The 21,435-nt window shown below is 42.3% G+C and overlaps 1 protein-coding gene across 1 annotated transcript in view; it reads right to left on the bottom strand.

Annotated features, from left to right (window-relative positions):
* The window catches only part of DNHD1 (dynein heavy chain domain 1), a 79,594-nt gene extending 70,371 nt beyond the window's left edge, over positions 1 to 9,223 (bottom strand). The window contains exons 1-3 of the mRNA XM_044260879.1: positions 9,160 to 9,223; positions 8,057 to 8,891; positions 5,093 to 5,248 (exon numbers count right to left, since the gene is read on the bottom strand). Of these exons, the coding sequence (XP_044116814.1) occupies positions 5,093 to 5,248; positions 8,057 to 8,891; positions 9,160 to 9,223 (1,055 nt within the window). The remainder of the gene's footprint in view (positions 1 to 5,092; positions 5,249 to 8,056; positions 8,892 to 9,159) is intronic.
* Positions 9,224 to 21,435: the final 12,212 nt, after the last annotated feature.

Below are 21,435 nucleotides of genomic sequence, written 5' to 3'. Positions count from 1 at the left end.
AAAGAACAAGAACCATATGATACTCTCAATAGATGCTGAAAAAGCATTTGACAAAGTACAGCATCCTTTCCTGATCAAAACTCTTCAAAGTGTAGGGATAGGGGGCACATACCTCAATATCATCAAAGCCATCTATGAAAAACCCACCGCAAATATCATTCTCAAAGGAGAAAAACTGAAAGCTTTTCCGCTAAGGTCAGGAACACGGCAGGGATGTCCATTATCACCACTGCTGTTCAACATAGTACTAGAAGTCCTAGCCTCAGCAATCAGACAACAAAAGAAAATTAAAGGGATCCAAATCAGCAAAGAAGAAGTCAAATTATCACTCTTTGCAGATGATATGATACTATATGTGGAAAACCCCAAGGACTCCACTCCAAAACTGCTAGAACTTGTACAGGAATTCAGTAAAGTGTCAGGATATAAAATCAATGCACAGAAATCAGTTGCATTTCTCTACACCAACAACAAGACAGAATAAAGAGAAATTAAGGAGTCAATCCCATTTACAATTGCACCCCAAACCATAAGATACCTAGGAATAAACCTAACCAAAGAGGCTAAGAATCTATACTCAGAAAACTATAAAGTACTCATGAAAGAAATTGAGGAAGACACAAAGAAATGTTCCATGCTCCTGGATTGGAAGAATAAATATTGTGAAAATGTCTATGCTACCTAAAGTTATCTACACATTTAATGCAATTCCTATCAAAGTACCATTCATCTTTTTCAAAGAAATGGAACAAATAATTCTAAAATTTATATGGAACCAGAATAGCCAAAGGGATATTGAAAAAGAAAGCCAAAGTTGGTGGCATCACAATTCCGGACTTCAAGCTCTATTACAAAGCTGTCATCATCAAGACAGCATGGTACTGGCACAAAAACAGACACATAGATCAATGGAGCAGAATAGAGAGCCCAGAAATACACCCTCAACTCTATGGTCAACTAATCTTTGACAAAGCAGGAAAGAATGTCCAATGGAAAAAAGACAGCCTCTTCAATAAATGGTGTTGGGAAAATTGGACAGCCACATGCAGAAAAATGAAATTGGACCATTTCTTTACACAACACACAAAAATAGACTCAAAATGGATGAAGGACCTCAATGTGAGAAAAGAATCCATCAAAATCCTTGAGGAGAACACAGGCAGCAACCTCTTCGACCTCAGCCGCAGCAACATCTTCCTAGGAACATCGCCAAAGGCAAGGGAAACAAGGGCAAAAATGAACTATTGGGATTTCATCAAGATCAAAAGCTTTTGCACAGCAAAGGAAACAGTTAACAAAATCAAAAGACAACTGACAGAATGGGAGAAGATATTTGCAAACGACATATCAGATAAAGGACTAGTGTCCAAAAGAACTTAGCAAACTCAACACCCAAAGAACAAATAATCCAATCAAGAAATGGGCAGAGGACATGAACAGACGTTTCTGCAAAGAAGACATCCAGATGGCCAACAGACACATGAAAAAGTGCTCCATATCACTCGGCATCAGGGAAATACAAATCAAAACCACAATGAGATATCACCTCACACCAGTCAGAATGGCTAAAATCAACAAGTCAGGAAATGACAGATGCTGGCGAGGATGCGGAGAAAGGGGAACCCTCCTACACTGTTGGTGGGAATGCAAGCTGGTGCAACCACTCTGGAAAACAGCATGGAGGTTCCTCAAAATGTTGAAAATGGAACTGCCCTATGACCCAGCAATTGCACTACTGGGTATTTACCCTAAAGATACAAACGTAGTGATCCAAAGGGGCACGTGCACCCGAATGTTTATAGCAGCAATGTCCACAATAGCCAAACTATGGAAAGAACCTAGATGTCCATCAACAGATGAATGGATAAAGAAGATGTAGTATATATACACAATGGAATACTATGCAGCCATCAAAAGAAATGAAATCTTGCCATTTGCGACAACATGAATGGAACTAGAGCGTATCATGCTTAGCGAAATAAGTCAAGCAGAGAAATACAACTATCATATGATCTCCCTGATATGAGGAAGTGGTGATGCAACATGGGGGCTTAAGAGGGTAGGAGAAGAATAAATGAAATAAGATGGGACTGGGAGAGAGACAAACCATAAGTGACTTTTAATCTCACAAAACAAACTGAGGGTTGCTGGGGGCAGAGGGGTTGGGAGAAGGGGGGTGGGGTTATGGACATTGGGGAGGGTATGTGCTTTGGTGAGTGCTGTGAAGTGTGTAAACCTGGCGATTCACAGACCTGTACCCCTGGGGATAAAAATATATGTTTATAAAAAATAAAAAATTAAAAAAAAGATTTTATATATATAAAATCTTTAATATATATATACTTAATATAATATGTAATAATATATTATATTATATTATATATTAATATAATATATAATAAATAAAAACTTTATGTATATGTACTTAAAGATTTTATTATATACATACATGTACATATGTATATAATAAATGTATGTATGTATGTATATATATGTATGTATGTACATATATGTATGTATGTATATAAGAATTAAAATTTTAAAATGTAATAAAACAATCTAGGATAAGTACAAGAAAAATTGGGCAAATTCAAATACATTGAAAAAAATCCTGTTATGTGACAAATAAAATAAAACAATGAATGCCAAGGTTCTACTTTTACTGATGGTGCAACTAGAAATTTGGAACTAACACTCTCACTTGAGAACAACTAGAAAAAGGCAAAATATGTGGATAAAATATTAAAATCATCTGCATGAACACAACAGAGAAATCAACGCTAAAGGCCCTGGGCTCTGGGTTGGGACCCTGGTGACATTATAGGTTGAAGCAGAAAACACGTCCCTCCTGGATGTGGGCCCCAAGCTGCAATCTCTGATCTTTGGCTGTCTGCGCCTGTCCAAAGCTCAGCTCCCATTTTCAGTCTTTCAGGAACAGATAGTAAAGCTGACAGAAAATTGCTGATACTGGAATTGACAGGCATCTCTCATTAGGGAAAAGCATCACCAAATGATAAAGTCAATTCACTGGGATTCCTTCTTTGGCAGATGTTGGTCCTATAATTATCCACTGCCTTTTTAGTTCTCTTTAGTTCTCTTGCTCATGGTTTCTTGTCTCTCTCTGTGTCTAATTATCTTTGATTGTGCTGCTTCTCTGATTATGATGGAGCTGATAGTTTTAACATTCTAAGCCTATAATTTTCTTTTCTGTAAGCTCTCCACCACAGCCAGTAAGCACCCCATCCCACACTGTCATCGTTACTACCATTACCTCCAGTCTGTCAAGTGTGGTGGCCACTGGGTATCAGTAGGTAGTTCATCACAGCCACACAGTGATAATTTAGTTAATCATGATGCCACTACATGTCATGGATTACTAGTATCCTATATCCCATTAGCACAGAGCTCAGTACTATTCAAGGCCAAAGACATTAAGAAACCAATCCCAGAATCCCATATATGAGGCTCATTTCCTTTCATGAGATCAGTAAGGGTCCAATCAGGGAAACAGAACCATACTGGACATTTCAACAAAGTGAATTTAATAGAGAGCATTTTTTTTTTAAAAAAAAGCCTTCAAAGAAATGAAAAGCAGAAAGGGAACACTAAGATAGCACAGATACAATAACCACAGGAATGGATACCAGTCCTAGAACTAGAGGAACAAAGGGAAGGTGGTACTGAAGGAGTCTGGAGGAGGGGCCATGTAGTCAAGATGTAGAACTCTGATGGGAAGGTGCCCCCAAGCTGAGAATCATGAAGAAGCCAATTTAGAAGGTTCCTGCTGCTGCCAGGGTGAAGGACCAATACTGACAGAAAGAGCAAGTGAGGGAAAGAGAAATACCTGTACCTTGTTATCCAGTCTCCTTCTAGAACCCCTATTAATCAAACCTAACAGGTGGCCAGCTGAAAAAGGAGGAGTTTGCAGTGTCTCAGCCCCAGTATCTCAAAGCGGAGAGAGGAGAGGAGATTTAGAGCCAAAAGACAATTGCTTAGCAACTGGCACAATGCTCACAGTGAAACGTGTTAATGAACTGATCAATGAATGTATGGATGATACAGATCATTAGTGCTACATAAGCTCAGGAGAAAGACAGCAGTGTATGCAGGAAATAAGGCTTTCTGGGAGGATATGTGACATACGGCTGAAGAGCATGGACTTTTGAGTTAAGACAGTCCTAGGTTTATTTGTTTCTACCACTTACTATGTGACAAGTTACTTAACCTCTTTATGCACCAGAGCACTTATCTCATATATGGAAATAATAATAGCACCCAACTGGTAGGTGAGGGATAAATAACATACATTATGTATTTATTAACACAATGCCTGGAAAAACTTAATTAATGGTAATTATTATTTCTGGGAAGAGATAGGACTTGAATCAGGCTTTTAAAAATATGTAGATTTTAGAGGTAATAGAGGAAGACTTATGAAGGAGGAGACTTATTTTTATAGCCCCAGGGATAAAATTAGGACCAGAAGGTAGAATTTTTTATATATATATAATGGGTTTCTTTTTTTTTTCCAATTTATTTATTTTCAGAAAAACATTATTCATTATTTTTTCACCACACCCAGTGCTCCATGCAAGCCGTGCCCTCTATAATACCCACCACCTGGTACCCCAACCTCCCACCCCCCCGCCACTTCAAACCCCTAAAAAAAGCAGATTTTGCTTCAGTCTAAGGAACAGGATACCTTAGCAAACTCAAAGCTTCCACTCATTGTAAAGATTCAAACGCCTGATTCCTGCACTGCAGTTGAAAGGGATGGCCATTAAATTCCCTTCTGAGGCTGTGACCAAATGTTTCTATTATATTAGGACAGAATAAAGAAGTTAAAACCAAAAGTAGAAGGGGACAACTAAGACCAATGGCTGTGAGAGCAAAGGGGAAGAAAGGAGAGGTGCAGAATGGAAAGGAGGAGGCTGAGAAGCAAAGAGGGAGGGAAACTGGAAGACGGAGTAGAAGCAGCGAGAGAGGAGGAAGGGCAGGAGAAGAGTGGGTATGGAGAAGAGCTGGGGGAGGACAGCATGGGCAGAAACCAGGGAGTGGACAGAGTAGAAGGGGTTAGCATACTGGCTCTTACCTGAAGTACCGGCTGGGAGCTACATTTAGGTAGAGGAAGTGGATCTTCTTTAGGTATCTCTCTGTCTTCAGAATGTTCATCACCTGGCTACCCAGGAGGGAAGTCTGAGGTGAGAATCTAGTCTTCTTACCAGGAAATTCTGAACCAAGCTGAGGCCTATACAAAAAAAAAAAAAAAAAAAAAAAAAAAAAAACAACAACAACAAAAAAACCAGGAGAAAAGACACAGAGCAGGAGGTCAGGTTGCCCCTGTTAGGCAGTGAAAGAAGGCGCTAGATCAGGTGCCTAGGAGGACGTGAGGTGGTACTGCCGGAGCCAAACCCAAAGGTGTTCACATACTGAGCCAATATAGTCAAACAGCTATATTCACACAGGCTTATGTATGAACATCCCCTCCCTTTTTGATGCATGAATAATCATTCTGGACCTACTGTGATTACTATGAAGTCAGTATTACATAATAAAAGTAATGGGAATACTTTGTTTTCCCAACTCATCAACTTGTAAGCCCACAGTCCTGGATTTCTCCTCCATGGCAACCTTCCTAAGCTTCTAGATCTATCTTTGCCTGCATTATGCCTGTTTCCAACTTGGCATGATTTCCTTGCCTGTGACTCTTGCTCTTCCCCCATCACCACTCAACTTCTAGTTTCACAGCCTTTCATTTCCAGCCAGGATCCAATAGGGCATCCTTCAACCCCTTCAAGCCTGCACCCGTGTTCTCAATCTTCTCACCTTTCCAGAACACCAGCCAACAAAATTGATATAAAAATAATTATCCAAGACACCAAAAACTGATCACCTGGACTAATAATTTTGGCTGGAGTGACCTCAGAACATGAGACTAACACAAAAAATCTGAATAATTAAACTTAGACTTTATCTGCCAAGTATACTAACGTCAGTAACTTACCCAAACCTAGATCAACATCACAAGTTACCCTAGGGATAACAGTGCAATCCTACTCTAAGGTTTTATATCAAGAATAAGGTTTGTGGGCACCTGGGTGACTCAGTTGGTTAAGTGACTGCTTTCGGCTCAGGTCATGATCCTGGAGTCCTGGATCAAGTCCTGCATCGGGCTCCCAGCTCCATGAGGAGTCTACTTCTCCCTCTGACCTTCTCCCCTCTCATGCTCTCTCTTACTCTCTCTCAAATAAATAAACAAAATCTTAAAAAAAAAAAAAAAGACTAGGGTTTGAAACTTTGATGTTGGATCAGAACATCTTAATGGTGTAACAGCTATTAAAGCTTCATTTCCTCGGGGCGCCTGGGTGGCTCAGTGGGTTAAGCCGCTGCCTTCGGCTCAGGTCATGATCTCGGAGTCCTGGGATCGAGTCCCGCATCGGGCTCTCTGCTCAGCAGGGAGCCTGCTTCCCCCTCTCTCTCTCTGCCTGCCTCTCTGCCTACTTGTGATTTCTCTCTGTCAAATAAATAAATAAAATTTAAAAAAAGAAAAGCTTCATTTCCTCAATAATTAAAGTCCTATATGATCTAAATTGGTTCAGAAGATTGCAGAACCAGAAATATTAGCTCCTCTATGGATTCCTGGTATCGAATCTCAACTATGGGCTCACTCTGCTCTGATATCTTCACATAAGTTCTCAGGCAGCTCCCTCTTTCAGACTCCTCAGCTGCTATTCCCCAGGCCTTCACCTACACCCATGCCTACCCCTGCCAGACCCCTGTCCCATCCCCTTCTCTGCCTTTTTCTCTGCCCAGAAAAAACTGGGACTCTTGGCCATGAAGTAACTTTCTCTAGTTCCACTGCCTTCCCACATGTTTATCTGCACAGACTCCCATCCTAGTCCCATCCTAATCAACCTGAGAGGAAGCAATGTCCTTTCTTCCCTGCAAGACTAGTTTCTTCACTTGACTGCCTCTTTGTGTTGTCACTTCCTTTTCTTACCATTAGCCCATATTTAGTCATTCACTGTACAAATATTTATTAAATGCCCACTTCTCAAGATCTCTCCATCTTCATAAGAGTCCTATCCAGACACCTATCAAACCAAGACTTCATTAAAGAATAGTAAAATATGGGGCGCCTGGGTGGCTCAGTGGGTTAAGCCACTGCCTTCGGCTCAGGTCATGATCTCAGGGTCCTGGGATCGAGTCCCACATCGGGCTCTCTGCTCAGCAGGGAGCCTGCTTCCCTCTCTCACTCTCTCTCTGCCTGCCTCTCTGCCTACTTGTGATCTCTGTCAAATAAATAAATAAAATCTTAAAAAAAAAGAATAGTAAAATATGATTTCTACTTTATCTCCTATTTGCTCTTGAATGCACTAAAATCTGGCTTCCTCCTCACAAAACTCCCTTGAAATAAACCACTCTCACCAACCTCCTGAAAGGAGCAACGAGAGCCAGACTGGGGAAACAACCAGCACTCAAAGGGCCAGGATATCCAAACTTGCAGGGCAGGAAGAGACTATGGAAGAATGAAAGTCCCATTTGGCAGTGCTGCCAATTCTAATCTGCTCTGGGGCTGGCTTAGCTCACATAGACAGGAGTGGGAAGGCTCCTCACACACACTGCCCCCTAGGAGCACCCTGAGAGAAGGACCTGTACCTGACATCTGGCACCCAGTTCTGGGGAGGCCCAGAGGCAAGGCTCAGAGATTGCGAATGAGTAAGAAAAAGAACTAAGGAAACTTCTAGCATCATCTGAGATAGAATGGACGCTCTGAAAATTCAAGCTGTTTTCTGAAGCTTTGGCTTCCTTATAGCTGACTTTTGATTTTCGTGGATTTCTGCATTGCCCAATATGGATGAACACTAAGACCACTCAGTTTATTTGCAGACAAAAAGGAAGAGAGAAGCAGCTTCGAACAGCATTGCTTGGGGTCTGGCTAATGCCTATAATCAATAAGGATCTGGCTCTAGACATCCAAGTGACCCTAGAGGCACCTGTAAACTGGCTTCTTTTGCTCCTCTGCTCAAAGCCCCAATCTGGGCCCCTCACTTACTTAGTCTCTTTTCTTCCAACAGGTTCCTCCGCTGCGTCGTCAGTGCCCCTGCTCTCATATTGTATGGGGATGTCTGTCGCCAGTGCCAAGGGCAGGAGGCTAAGGCCATCAAGCCACCAGGCCTCTTTCAGGGCCACCTGAGCACCAACAATGCCCAGGCTATGCTGCAGCTCAGGAAGTGTCAGTGGTCGCAGCCATGTAGCCAACTCCTCCCCTACCTGCTGCCCACCCCACCGGGCCTGCACGAAAGGGCAGGCTGGGTGTGGCGGCCCATGGTGGAACTTCTGCTTCTGGGGACAGCACTTGACATGGGAGGTACCCTCTAACAAAGAGGTATCTGGGGGAAAGGCCTGCTCTATGGCATCTAGCAGGTCCAGCTGGAACTGGGATTGGACCCAGGGGGCCCAGCTGGACAGCTGCTCGAGGAAGGGCAGTAAATCAAGGCGACCAACAAATAGTGCACGATATGGGGGGAGCAGACGCAGCACAGCATGCAGGTAGCGCCAAGCTGCAGGGCTGCCATCCTGCAGCACAGCCGAGAACAGAGCTTGGAGCTCTGCCACCAAGAGCTCCAGCGCTGGGGGGTGCTGCGACTGGGTCACTGCCTTCAGGAACTGCCTCTGTTTCCTGTGATGGTCCTGGGGCTGCTCTTCTGCCTCTGGAACACCGTTGGAGTGCTGAGAGTCAAGGTCCTCAGACGATGAGTCTTCAGGAGACGGACCTGCCTTCTGCTCTGAGTCCAAAAGGAGCTGGGCATTCAACTGCTGTCGGACTGACCTCGCCCACTGATCAGGCTCTGATTGCCAGTTCCAGGCTCCTGGCTGCTGGATCTCACCTGCTCGGCCCAGCCCAGGAGAGGAGCAAGAGAAAGGGCTTAGGCTCTGGGCCACGGATGGTCAGAGTCTAAGGGGGCTAGGGGAAGGGGGGAGGGAGGGAGTGAGGACAGGGAAATGGATGGAGCTGCAGGCAGAGCCAGAATAGCAGAAGACAACTCTCCCTATAGCTTCCCCAAAGCCTCTGGTAAGAAACAGGCCCAAGACATAGGCACGGGCCCTCTTTGCACAAAAGTTCCTTCCCAGCACCCAGGACACAGTCCCCCTCACCTGGCCCAAGCGGTACAGGAAGCAATGGAAGGGAAGGGAAACTGATGTGCTGGTGAGGTTCCATTCCAATTGCCTGTTGGAGAAATTGGTGAACCGGGACTTGGGTCCCATGCACAGGCTAACGCTACTCACAGCTGCCCACACAGAGAGACTGGCACACATAGGAGTGATCACTTGCAGAGACAAGCTGACACACACCTGTAGAGGGCTCACTCAGAGAACCTTAGTAAGAGCAAGGAATTGCCACTGGAAATGGAATCTGGCAACGGCCTAAAGAGAGACAGGTCGTCACTCAGAGGCAGCAAAGCCCCAGTCCTATCTGCCCATGGGCTGTGGGGGCTGTTGAGGGCAGAAAGCACAGAGAACTACTTGGTCGGGATGAGGTTGGGGGTAGTGTGGAGAGGGAAAATTGGCAAAGGACCAAGCTGGGAGGAGGAGGAGGAGGAGGAAGAGTGGGAGGTATGGGAGGAGGAAAAAGAGGAGGGAGGAAGGGAAGGGGAGGAAGAGAGGGGAGAGTGGGGGAGGTACAGAGAAGGCCCATGGGAGTGTGAGAAGAGAGGATCTTTCTGGAGGCAGTGTTGAGGATGGTCTGAGGGCAAAGGAAAGTGGTTTGCAAGCTGTGGACTCACCTGCAGCTCATCCCTTTCCAGCTGTTAGAACGGTTACACGGCCCCAAGAGGCCTGAGCACCCCCCCCCAGAACACCCGTGGAACAGCCGAGGAGCCGGAAAGGGGAGGAGTCAGCATCCCCGTTGCTCCAGGGTGGCACAGGACGAGGTGAGGAGCTTGGAGGAAGGCTGGGAAAGGCTTCCTTCAGCCCAGGTCTAACCTGCTGGCTGCCCACATAACTTGGGGATAGCTGATCAGTCTGGCTGGGTATGAAAATGAATGACACGGTTGATTTGGGGAAGTAGCAACTCTGAGGGCATCGTGGGAAGGTGTAATCCATGTGCCTATCTATATACTCACTGAGCGTCTAAACTAGTGCCAGGTACCAAGAAGCTGTGCCATTGGGACCCTACCCGAACACCATCCACATATCCACCAACCTCACCTCACCGACCCCCTCAAGAAAACCCATTATAAGACAAAACATTTGATCATAGGAAGCCCAAAATTGAGGGTGGGAAGGTCTGAAAGATGAAAGAAAGAGAAAGAAAGAAGGAAAAGAAGGAAGGAAGAACGAAAAAAAAAAAAAGAATGAAATTCAGTGTATGAGAGCCTCACCTCTGCTTTGCAATCTAGATTTGTACATCCATCTGCCATTATTGGCTCTACTTGGAAATCTGATAAATATCTCAAACCTAAAATCTTAAAATGTCCAAACCAGCCTCCTATCACCCCTCTCCCCAGGGCAAAAGAAGTCTTCTTTCACTGCCTTCCCTAAAATAATAAGCCCATTTTTCCCAGTTACTTGGGTCAAAGCCTTAGAGTCACCTTTGATTTTCTCTCTCCCTCCCTCCCTCCCTTCCCACTTCACTCTACATCTCTTGTTGAATCCTCTAGCAAATTCCATTGGCTATAGCTTCAAAATCTATCCAGAATCCAAATATTTCTGACCACCTTAAGTGCTACAACCTTAGCCTATGTCACTATCTCTTCTCACTTGGATTATTCCATAGCCTTCTTAGCTGCACTCCCTCCTTCCTTTTTTTTTTTTTTTAAGATTTTATTTATTTATTTGACAGAGAGACAGATCACAAGTAGGCAGAGAGGCAGGCATGGGGGCGGGGGGAAGCAGGTTCCCTGCTGAGCAGAGAGCCCAATGCAGGACTCAATCCCAGGACTCTGGGATCATGACCTGAGCCGAAGGCAGAGACTTTAACCCACTGAGCCACCCAGGCGCCCCTGGACTCCCTCCTTCCACCCTTACCCCTACTATCTGGGTTTTTTGCTTTGTTTTGTTTTTTTTTTTTTTTTCCAGAGCAGCCAGTGACTCTTTTCAAATACAGGCAGCTCTTGTCACTCCTCTAATGCCTTACCATTGCATTCCCTGAGGTGAAAGCCAAAGCCCTTCATGGTCTCCACATTTCTGTGATGAGCTGCTGGTTAACTTTGGGAACTTCTCTTCTACTCTCTCATTATTCATGCCACTGAAGCTGTTCTTGGATCACACCAAGCATGCTCCCACCCCAGAGCCCATGTACATCTCCACTGTGTACCAATTAGGACATGTACAAGTCTTCTGTGCCTGTGTAACAAATTACCATAAACTAAGCAGCTTAAAGACAAACACCCATTTAGTCTGTCACAATTCTGTAGGTCGATCTCCAGCATGGCTTGGTTGGGTTCTCTGCTCAGGGTGTCATAAACCTGAAATCAAGATGTTGGCTGAACTGATAAAAGCAAGGGAAACAAGGGCAAAAATGAACTACTGGGACTTCATCAAGATAAAAAGCTTTTGCACAGTAAATAAACAGTTAACAAAACCAAAAGACAACTGACAGAATGGTAGAAGATATTTGCAAATGACATATCAGATAAAGGGCTAGTATCCAAAATCTATAAAGACTTATCAAATTCAACACCCAAAAAATAAATAATCCAATCAAGAAATGGGCAGAGGACATGAACAGACATTTCTGCAACAAAGACATCCAGATGGCCAACAGACACATGAAAAATTGCTCCACATCACTTGACATCAGGGAAATACAAGTCAAAACCACAATGCGATACCACCTTACACCCGTAAGAATGGCTAAAATTAACAAGTCAGGAAATGACAGATGCTGGCGAGGATGCAGAGAGAGGGGAACCCTCCTACAGTCTTGGTGGGAATGCAAGCTGGTGCAACCACTCTGGAAAACAGTGTGGAGGTTCCTCAAAAAGTTTAAAATAGAGCTACTCTATGACCTAGCAATTGCACTACTGGGTATTTACCCTAAAGATACAAATGCAGTGATCTCAAGGGGCACGTGCACCTGAATGTTTATAGCCCAATGTCCACAATAGCCAAACTATGGAAAGAACCTAGATGTCCATCAATAGATGAATGGATAAAGAAGATATGGTATATATATACAATGGGATACTATGCAGCCATAAAAGTAATGAAATCTTGCCATTTGCAACTACATGGATGGAATTAGACAGTATTATGCTTAGTGAAATAAGTCAATCGGAGAAAGACAATTATCATATAATCTCCCTGATATGAGGAAATGGAGATGCAACGTTGGGGCTCTGGGGGGTAGGAAAAGAATAAATGAAACAAGATGGGATTGGGAGGGAGACAAACCATAAGAGATACTTAATCTCACAAAACTGAGGGTTGCCAGATGGAGAGGGGGTAGGGAGAGGGTGGTGGTGTTATGGACATTGGGGAGCAGCACCATATGTGCTATGGTGAGTGCTGTGAAGTGTGTAAACCTGGAGATTCACAGACCTGTACCCCTGGGGCTGATAATACATTATATGTTAATAAAGAAAGAAAGAAAGAAACTGTGGAAAAAAAAAAAAGATGTTGGCTGAGTGGAGCTCACATCTGGAGGCTCTGGGGAGAAATCCCCTTCCAAGCTCATTCTTGTTGACAAAATTCAGATCATTACTGTTGTAGGACTAGGTCCTGGTTCCCTTCCTGGTCATCAGCTGGGGTCATACTCAGGTCCTAGAAGATACCCACCTTCTTTGCCTATTTGCCTATGGCCTATTCACCTTAAGGCCAGCAACAGTGCCTAAAGACCTTCTCAAGCTTGGAATCTTTCTGCATCCAGCCAGAGAAATCTCCTTGCTTTTAGTCTATGTAGATTAACAGAAGAGAATAGGGGGCTCAGAAATGGACACTCAACTGTATGGCCAACTAATCTTTGACAAAGCAGGAAAGAAGTTCCAATGGAAAAAAGACAGTCTCTTCAACAAATGGTGTTGGGAAAATTGGACAGCCACATGCAGAAGAATGAAACTGGACTATTTCATTACACCACACACAAAAATAGACTCAAAGTGGATGAGAGACCTCAATGTGAGACAGGAGTCCATCAAAATCCTTGAGGAGAACACAGGCAGCAACCTCTTCGACCAGAACCACAGGAACTTCTACCTAGACACATCGCCAAAGGCAAGGGAAGCAAGGCCAAAAATGAACTATTGGGACTTCATCAAGATCAAAAGCTTTTGCACAGCAAAGGAAATAGCCAACAAACCCAAAAGACAACTGACAGAATGGGGGAAGATATTCACACATGAAATATCAGATAAAGGGCTCGTATCCAAAATCTATAAAGAACTTATCAACACACACAGGAATATAATGCCATCAAAAAAATCCTGCCATTTGCAGCGATATGGATGGAACTAGAGGGTATTATGCTAAGGGAAATAAGTTAATTAGAGAAAGACAATTATCATATGATCTCACTGATACGAGGAATTTGAGAAACAAGACAGAGGATCACAGGGGAAAGGAGGGAAAAATAAAACAAGATGAAACCAGAGAGGGAGACAAACCATAAGAGACTGTAATCTCGGGAAACAATCTGAAGGTGGCTGGAAGGGAGGGGATAGGAGAGATGGGGTGGCTGGGTGATGGACATTGGGGAGGGTATGTACTATGGTGAGTGCTATGAATTGTGTAAGACTGATCAATCACAGACCTGCACCCCTGAAACAAATAATACATTGTATGTTATTTTTTTTAAAAAGTTCATGTGGAAAGGTTGGACCTACCCAGATAATATCCCTTTCTTACAGTCAGGTATGCCATATATGTAAGCTGATCACAGAAGTAAAATCTATCATACCCATACTCCTAGGGATTATGTAGGATATGCACACAGGGAATGAGAAATTCAGGACCATCTTAAAATTCTGCCCACCACATACGTTGCAATAACAAAAGGATCCCAAAATATAGTCGTTTGAACCTGATAAAAGTTCCCCCGCCCTTACATCTGTCCAAGTAGAAATACTTGAGGGCTAATATGGCAGCCTTTTTGTTGTTCTGCCTTCTCTGAGGAAATGGCCCCTCTCTTCAAGGTCCAAGAGAGTTCACCACCATGTCCGCTGGGTCCCATACCAGCCATGGAGTAAGAAGGGGGAGGCCCACCCTTACTCTTAAGGGCACAATCTGGTAATGCACACATCACTCAATCACACATTCACATCTAGCTGCAAGGAGAGCTGCAAAATCAAATCTTTATTTTCAGTGGCTATGTTCCATATAAAAGCAAAGGATTTCATCAGTAAAGGAAGAAGGGAACAATGGATACTGAGGGACAACAACAGGCTTATACCACAGCAAACACTCTTCTTCCAGATGTCCACAAGCCTTATTCCCTCATTTGAAGTCTCTGCTCAAAGACCTCATAAACGACTTCTCTGACTACCCAGCATAAAATAACAACACTGTTCCCACATTTCTTCTCCTTCCTACCCTTCACTGTTTACTCCACAGCACTTAATATTATCTTGCATAAATACTTAATTGCTTATTGTCTATTTCCGCTGACTAGAAACAGAAGCTCCATGGTGGCAGAGATTCTGATTGCTCTCTGCTCTATCCCCAGCCCCTAGTGCTGGCACCAAGAGTAGATGATCAGAAAATATTTTTGGAACAAATGCATAAATGTATAGCAATCTTCATTGATGAGAAAGGGGATCACCTCTGGAGTCAGACTGTCCGGATTAAAAACCTGACTCCACAACTCATTAGTTGTAGGGTATTTTGCCTCAGTTTCCCTCCCTCCCTTCCCTCCTTTCTTCCTCCTTTCCTTCCTTCCTTCTTTCCTTCCCTTTCTTTCTTTCACTCTTTCTTTTAGTAAAATGAAAGTAATAGTATCTACCTTGCAGGATTGCTGTAAATATTAAATGAGTTAATGCATATAAAATGCTTAGAATAGAGCCTGATAATACTACATTTGATATAGTTGATTTGTGTAAGCTATGTGTTTCTGCTGCTTGTGACACCCTACCAAGTGCTGTTTACATAAAGGTGAACAAGACATCGTAGTATTCAGTAAGGGCAGGAATAAGGGCAGCCCTTCCTGGAAAGGGCAAAGAGTCACAGCAGGTCTTGATGTTTATGGCCCTAAAATAACAGTTCTCCAGACAGACAAGGACAGAAGGGAATCCTGTTCAGCAGCCTTATTGAACCCTCAACATCACCCAAAAATCAAATATTTTTTTTTGCATCAGTCCACTCTTCCATTCTGTGCAAACACTATTTCAAACCTGTATTCTGATCTTCCTTTTTTGTTTTACTCTCCAATGATAACTTCACCTCCTATTAAAAAAAAATAGATGAAACAGAAACAAGTGGATACACACATTTATATACAGATAGGTAGGTAAGTAGGTAGGTAAATAGATAGATTTATTTTAAAGAACTGGCTACATGATTATGGCGATTAGCAAGTCCAAACTCTGTAGGATAGGTCAGCATGCTGGAAACTCAGGCAGGAATTAATGCTCAATCTTGAGGCAGAAATTCTTCTTTAAGAAATCTCACTTTTGGGGCGCCTGGGTGGCTCAGTGGGTTAAAGCCTCTGCCTTCAGCTCAGGTCATGATCTCAGGGTCCTGGGATCGAGCCCCGCATCAGGTTTTCTGCTCAGCGGGGAGCCTGCTTCTCTCTCTCTCTACCTGCTTCTCTCTCTCTCTACCTGCTTCTCTGCCTGCTTGTGATCTCTGTCAAATAAATAAATAAAATCTTAAAAAAAAAAAAGAAAGAATTCTCATTTTCTGCTCTTATGGTCTCTGACTGATTGAATGAAGCCCACCCTCACTACTAAGAATAGTTGTGGTACTTAAATAATTGTAGATGTTAACCACATCTATCAAATAACCTTCAGAGCAACATCTAGATTAGTGTTTGATTAAATAACGATATAGTAACTAGCCAATTTGACACATAACACTAACCATCACACATGATATTTAAAAGAAACTCAATCTCTTAGTACCAATTAAAAAAAAAACAACAACTTAGATCTGCTTTACCCATTCCTCTATGCTTCCTGTTACCAATCAGAGATGTTCCTCCTCTCTAAAACCAAGCTCTAGACCTTTACTGAGCATCAACTGTGCTGGGTACTATTTCAGGTGTTTTGTTACATCAATGTACAAAGAGCTGACATTGACAAAATTCCTGATTTATGACTTAGACAATGTAAATTCTAGTGGGAGATACAAGTAATAAATAATAAACAAAATAAGCCCTTTACCCATTTCACCAATGGATGAAGGGGACCAAAAGGTAAATAAAAATAAATAGAACCTAGTCAGAATATAATTATGAATCATAGGACTGGCCAACAGATAGGATATGACTTAAAAGTCTAAATTTCCATAGAAATATTACTGGTCTTAATCTTCACCCTCTTCAGGAGAATCACATTTAGAGAATTTATATCACTAGTCTTGGGAAAGAAAATAATACTTTGAATCTGAAGGAAGAGAAATTACCTGCAAAAGCCCTACAATGGTTTCCACCCTAATGTAGTTCCTGTTTAGATTAGATGGGAACTATTCCAAAAGTTCACACTATTTAGTGTTTATGGGTGGTTAACAGTCTAAAATATAGTCTTGTAGGAAAAAAATACAGTAATGTGTGTAAAACACTGCAGGGGACAATGCCAATATAAATAGTTTTAAATAATCATGGTAGTATATAGAAAAAATTTTATTAGAATCTTGATCCAGAAACAAAAAGAAAAAAATAATATGAGTAAACTATATATATATATATATAAAATTATGTGAGAAATGACAGTGCTATGGAAAATAGAGCAGAATAAAGACCAGGAGTTTCTGAGGGGAGGATAGGTTGCAATCTTAAATAGCATAATCGGACTAAACCTTAATAAAAAGGAGACATCTAAGCAAAGACATGAATGAGGGTAGCCCTTCCCCCTGTCTTTTGCTTGGTTAATTCTGTTTCATCCTTCAGCTCTCAGGTTCCAAATCACTCCTCTGGAAAGCTCTCCTTCATCCCCCACACAGGTAAGTTAGTACTACTACATGTTCCATTGCAACACATATGTCTTCTTTGTAACATTCACCATAGTTGTGATTATTTGTTCTATATTCCCCTTCACCATACCTGTGTCAAGTTCCAACAGAAAAAAAGGATTACATCTCTTTCATTTCCTCTGCATCTGCAGGGCTTAACAATGTTGGTAAATACACTCACTTGGGTATTTGTGAAGCACTGAATATATGAATGAAACTGGGGGCATACCCAGTAAAAGAAAAACAGAGTCAGGAATTAGCATGTCTCAGTACCACAAATAAATTGATCCTTTTACAACCAAGGGTAAGAGAATTAAAAACTGAGGAAAGGGGGTTGAAAATGAGGCCAGAGACATCTTCTGGAACCTGATCACAGAAAACAGTTGTGATACTGAAGAGTCTGAAGGTGATGGAAGGTGTTGGGTAGAGAAGTACTATTATTTTTGTATTTTGCAAGAATCACTCTCGATCAGTATGGAAAATGGATTGGTAGGTGTCTCCTACTAGCCATTCTCCTCCTCTTCCTTAGTAACAGAATTTCCAACTTTTAACTGCATAAAAAATGACTGGTGAAAATAAAGTGGTATTTCCTAGCCTCCCTTGTAAGAAGGTCTGACCACATGACAAATCCCTCATGTGCAACTTTTCGGATGTGTCTTAAAGGGAGGAGGATATACCCGCTCACCCACTCCCTGCTCCATTCTGGCCCTTGGAATGTTTGTGTCCAAAGTAAAGCTCCATCCTGGGTCACATGATTGAGGATCATACTTTTGATACAAGCAGAAAGCTGAAGAGTAGCTTGGTTCTTAAATGACTGTGATGTCACACCAGTCTTGGATTAGATTTTTACTTCAAAGTTTGTGAGTCACTGTCATTTTTAGTCTCTGTTACATATACCTTAGCTAAATGCTAACTAATCAAAGGGGTACAGGCTCAAGGAAGAAGCTATTAGGTGACTGCTGCGGTAATCTATACAAGAGCTGATTGAAAGCCAGATCAAAGTAGTGACAAAGGACATGGACAGAAAAGAAAGGGTTCAAGAAATATTTAAGCAGAATTAAAATGCTTAGAAATTGAGTAGAAACTAGAATGACTGATTTGCTCCAGATGGAAGCTTTCTGGTATTGACTGATCTGTGAATATTAAGGGCAGAAGGGTAGAAGGCATGAAAAAACACCTCTAAATCATCAGCAAAATGTCAAAAGTTAAATGCAGACTCATTTGTGTCTCTTCTGATATTAAGCCTTTCTCTTCCTATGTTAACAGTGGACTGAGCTGGGAGGAAACTGAAAGATGTTCATTCAACAAATACTTACCGAGCACATGTGAGATGCTAGGCACTGTGATAAGGGTACAAAGGTGAGCAATACAGCCATGGACTGTGCCCTCACGAGGTATGTAATTACCAACTGTTATGCCACAAACATGAGGAATTATGGGAGCTGGAGTCTGGGAAGAGTTATTTGAGGAAACAGCATTCAAATTAAGTACTCAAGAATGAGTAGAAGTTAAGTAGGTAAAGTGAAGGGAAAGCAGGAAACAGGTGCAAAGGCCCTGACTTGGAAGGGGACCCCCTGACAGGTTAGAATGAAGTTGTCAATGTAGTGAGAGCACAGAGAGGGAGCAAGTGAGGTGCGGCTCAATTCAGTTGAACAAACAGTAATGACAGTCCAGCGTTTGACAGATGATGATAAGATAAAGCTGAGGTGGGCAAGGGACTGGATCATGCAGGGTCTCAGAGGTCACATGTAGAATGCATTTTCATCCTAAGAATGGAAAGCTATTGTGAGATTTTTAAGCCTAAGTTTGTATTTTCTGGACTATGAATAGAGAAGAGTGGAGGGATGCAGAAGTGGGTATGAGGTAAAGTAGCAATTGCAGTAACCCTGTCTGAAGACTATAAAAATGGGGAGAAACAGACAGAATCAAGGGATATTTACAAGTGTAAAACTTAAACAGGCGGGATTTGGCAACTGAGGTTTCGACTTCCTGCAACTGGAGGAGTACTAGGTATAGAAGGAAAGTTGATGAGGAAAACATGCTGAGTTGGGGTGTTTTTGAGACATCCAAGTCAGAATGTCTATCAAGTAGCTCAGAAGAGAGATCTGGAAGGCACCAGTAAGTGAAGCTGAGTGGGGACACAATCCTAGAAAAATGTCTGAGAAAAAAGAGGTCCTAGAGAAACCTTTAGATGTAAAGGCTGGAAGTGAACCTCAAAGGAGGCTATAAAGCTGTGGTGAAAGTGTAAGTAGAACCACGAATGGAATCACAAACACTAGTCAATAGTACCAGATGCTACTGAGAAGTGAAGTAAAATGAGGACTGGGAAATCATCACTGAATTCAGGGATATGAGTCATTTGGTGGGCCAAGGTGACCTCATCAAGAATTTTAACAGAGTAGATTGTAGAACTCAAAACAGACGTGGTGGAGGAATGGGAATGTAGACAGTCACAGTATCCTACTGTTTCAGGAAGTTAAGCTGTAAAGTGGAAAACAATAGGATAGTAGTTGGAAGGGAAATAAGGTAGTGGTTTGTTTGTTTTAAAAGGGCAGTCTTTAGCATGTTTGAACAATGGTGAGAATATAGCAAAATAGGAAAAAGTCAGAGATTCCCAAAGAAGGACTAGGATTCAGAGCAGGAATAGGCATTGGCTTTAAGAGACATGCTTGTCCTATTTAGATGGAGGGAAAGATAATGATGCAGATATAAGCAGGTGACCAAGTTTTGTTGCAACATTTTGCGGGAACTCCTGAGAGCTTCTACTTTTACCTAAGAATTAAAAAGTAAAAAGTAAAAAATTACCTGCAGAAAACTAAAGGGAATAGTGAGGGTAATAAGAGGCTTAATTATATTGATCTAGGGGTACCTGGGTGGCTCAGTGGGTTAAAGCCTCTGCCTTCGGCTCAGGTCATGATCCCAGGGTCCTGGGAGGGGGCCCCCCCGCTTTGCATCGGGCTCTCTGCTCAGCAGGGAGCCTGCTTCCTCCTCTCTCTGCCTACTTATGATCTCTGTCAGTCAAATAAATAAAATCTTAAAAAAAAAAAGAATATTGATTTGGAATGGTCATTGCAGGGACCAGCAGAAACTGTAAAAATCTAGTGGGATTATAGGAGTTGAGTCTTCATTTGACCCAGGTAACCATGAATTCATAGTCATAAATCTGTTCTGTAGTGATTTCCTTGGGCTTTTAGCTGCCCAAATTCAAAGACAGTCAAATGTCTCATTTTATCTGTGTCCAATAAAGAGATGACAAAGAAATTTAGCTTGTTCCAATGACTGGAATTTAAGTTGGACAGGAATCTTAAGACAAAAGGCGTTAATGCAGGCTGCCTGGGTGGCTCAGTTGGTTAAGTGGCTGCCTTCGTCTCAGGTCATGATCCCAGTATCCTGGGATCAAGCTCCACATTGGGCACCCTACTCAACTGAGAGCCTGCTTCTCCCTCTCCCTCTGCCTACTTGTGCTCTGTCAATTAAATAAATAAATAAGGTGTTAATGGAAATAAGGTAGAATCAATAGCTTGAATGCTCCAGGGAAATCAAAGAATAGCAAAGGACATATCAATAAGCAAAGCAGAAGGAAAATAGTAAGATGCTGGTAACAGTGTTTTATAGATGGAGCAGTTTGGGGTAATGATAATGGCCAGGACATAACTAAGGGTGTGGTTAGCTAAGACACAGAAAGTCTTCTTTCACAGAAAGACTGAATCGAGGAACTAAGAAACTGAAATACTGAATGGACTGTCCAGTAACATTAAAGCATCAAGAAGTTATAGGAAGACCAAGGGCTACCTATTTCAAGGAAAGCATTAGTTACTAAGGACAAGTAATGGGAGAAGGTGGTCTAGTTCAAAATACTCAAAGAAATCAGACTTTGCAAAGGAGTAGGCAATTAAGTTCTGAAGCCACAATGGCAAGAACACCAACTCTGTCTCTGGTATGTATTTATGATAAGAGATAGAGCTTTGTTAACATTTACTCTTGTGTTGTGCTTAAAATGTCACACTGCTCTCATTACACAATGGATATCACTTTATGGCAAGACCTGAAGGGGCCATCAGTGACTACAGGAGATGGGTAACAACAGTAGGGTTCTTCTAAGTACCAAACATGTTTATAAAGAGAAAAGAAGAGGTTAAAAACTTAAGGGATTAACTAATGGATTACACTGAGGGATACTTGCTTTTCCAAGCCTAGGGACAGGCTCGGTGCAGATAAGCAACCAAGATAAACTCTGTCAATTCAGAGAACATGGCCTCTAGAGTCAAGACAGATCTTGTTCTTAGCCCTTCTCCAGCAAGTAATAGTTAAGTGACATGGAAACAGAGA

This window comes from Neovison vison, chromosome 7 (assembly GCF_020171115.1).
Source record: "Neovison vison isolate M4711 chromosome 7, ASM_NN_V1, whole genome shotgun sequence".
NCBI classification, from domain to species: domain Eukaryota; kingdom Metazoa; phylum Chordata; class Mammalia; order Carnivora; family Mustelidae; genus Neogale; species Neogale vison.
Note: the sequence above shows the minus strand (reverse complement) of the source record. Positions and strands in the feature narration are given on the sequence as shown.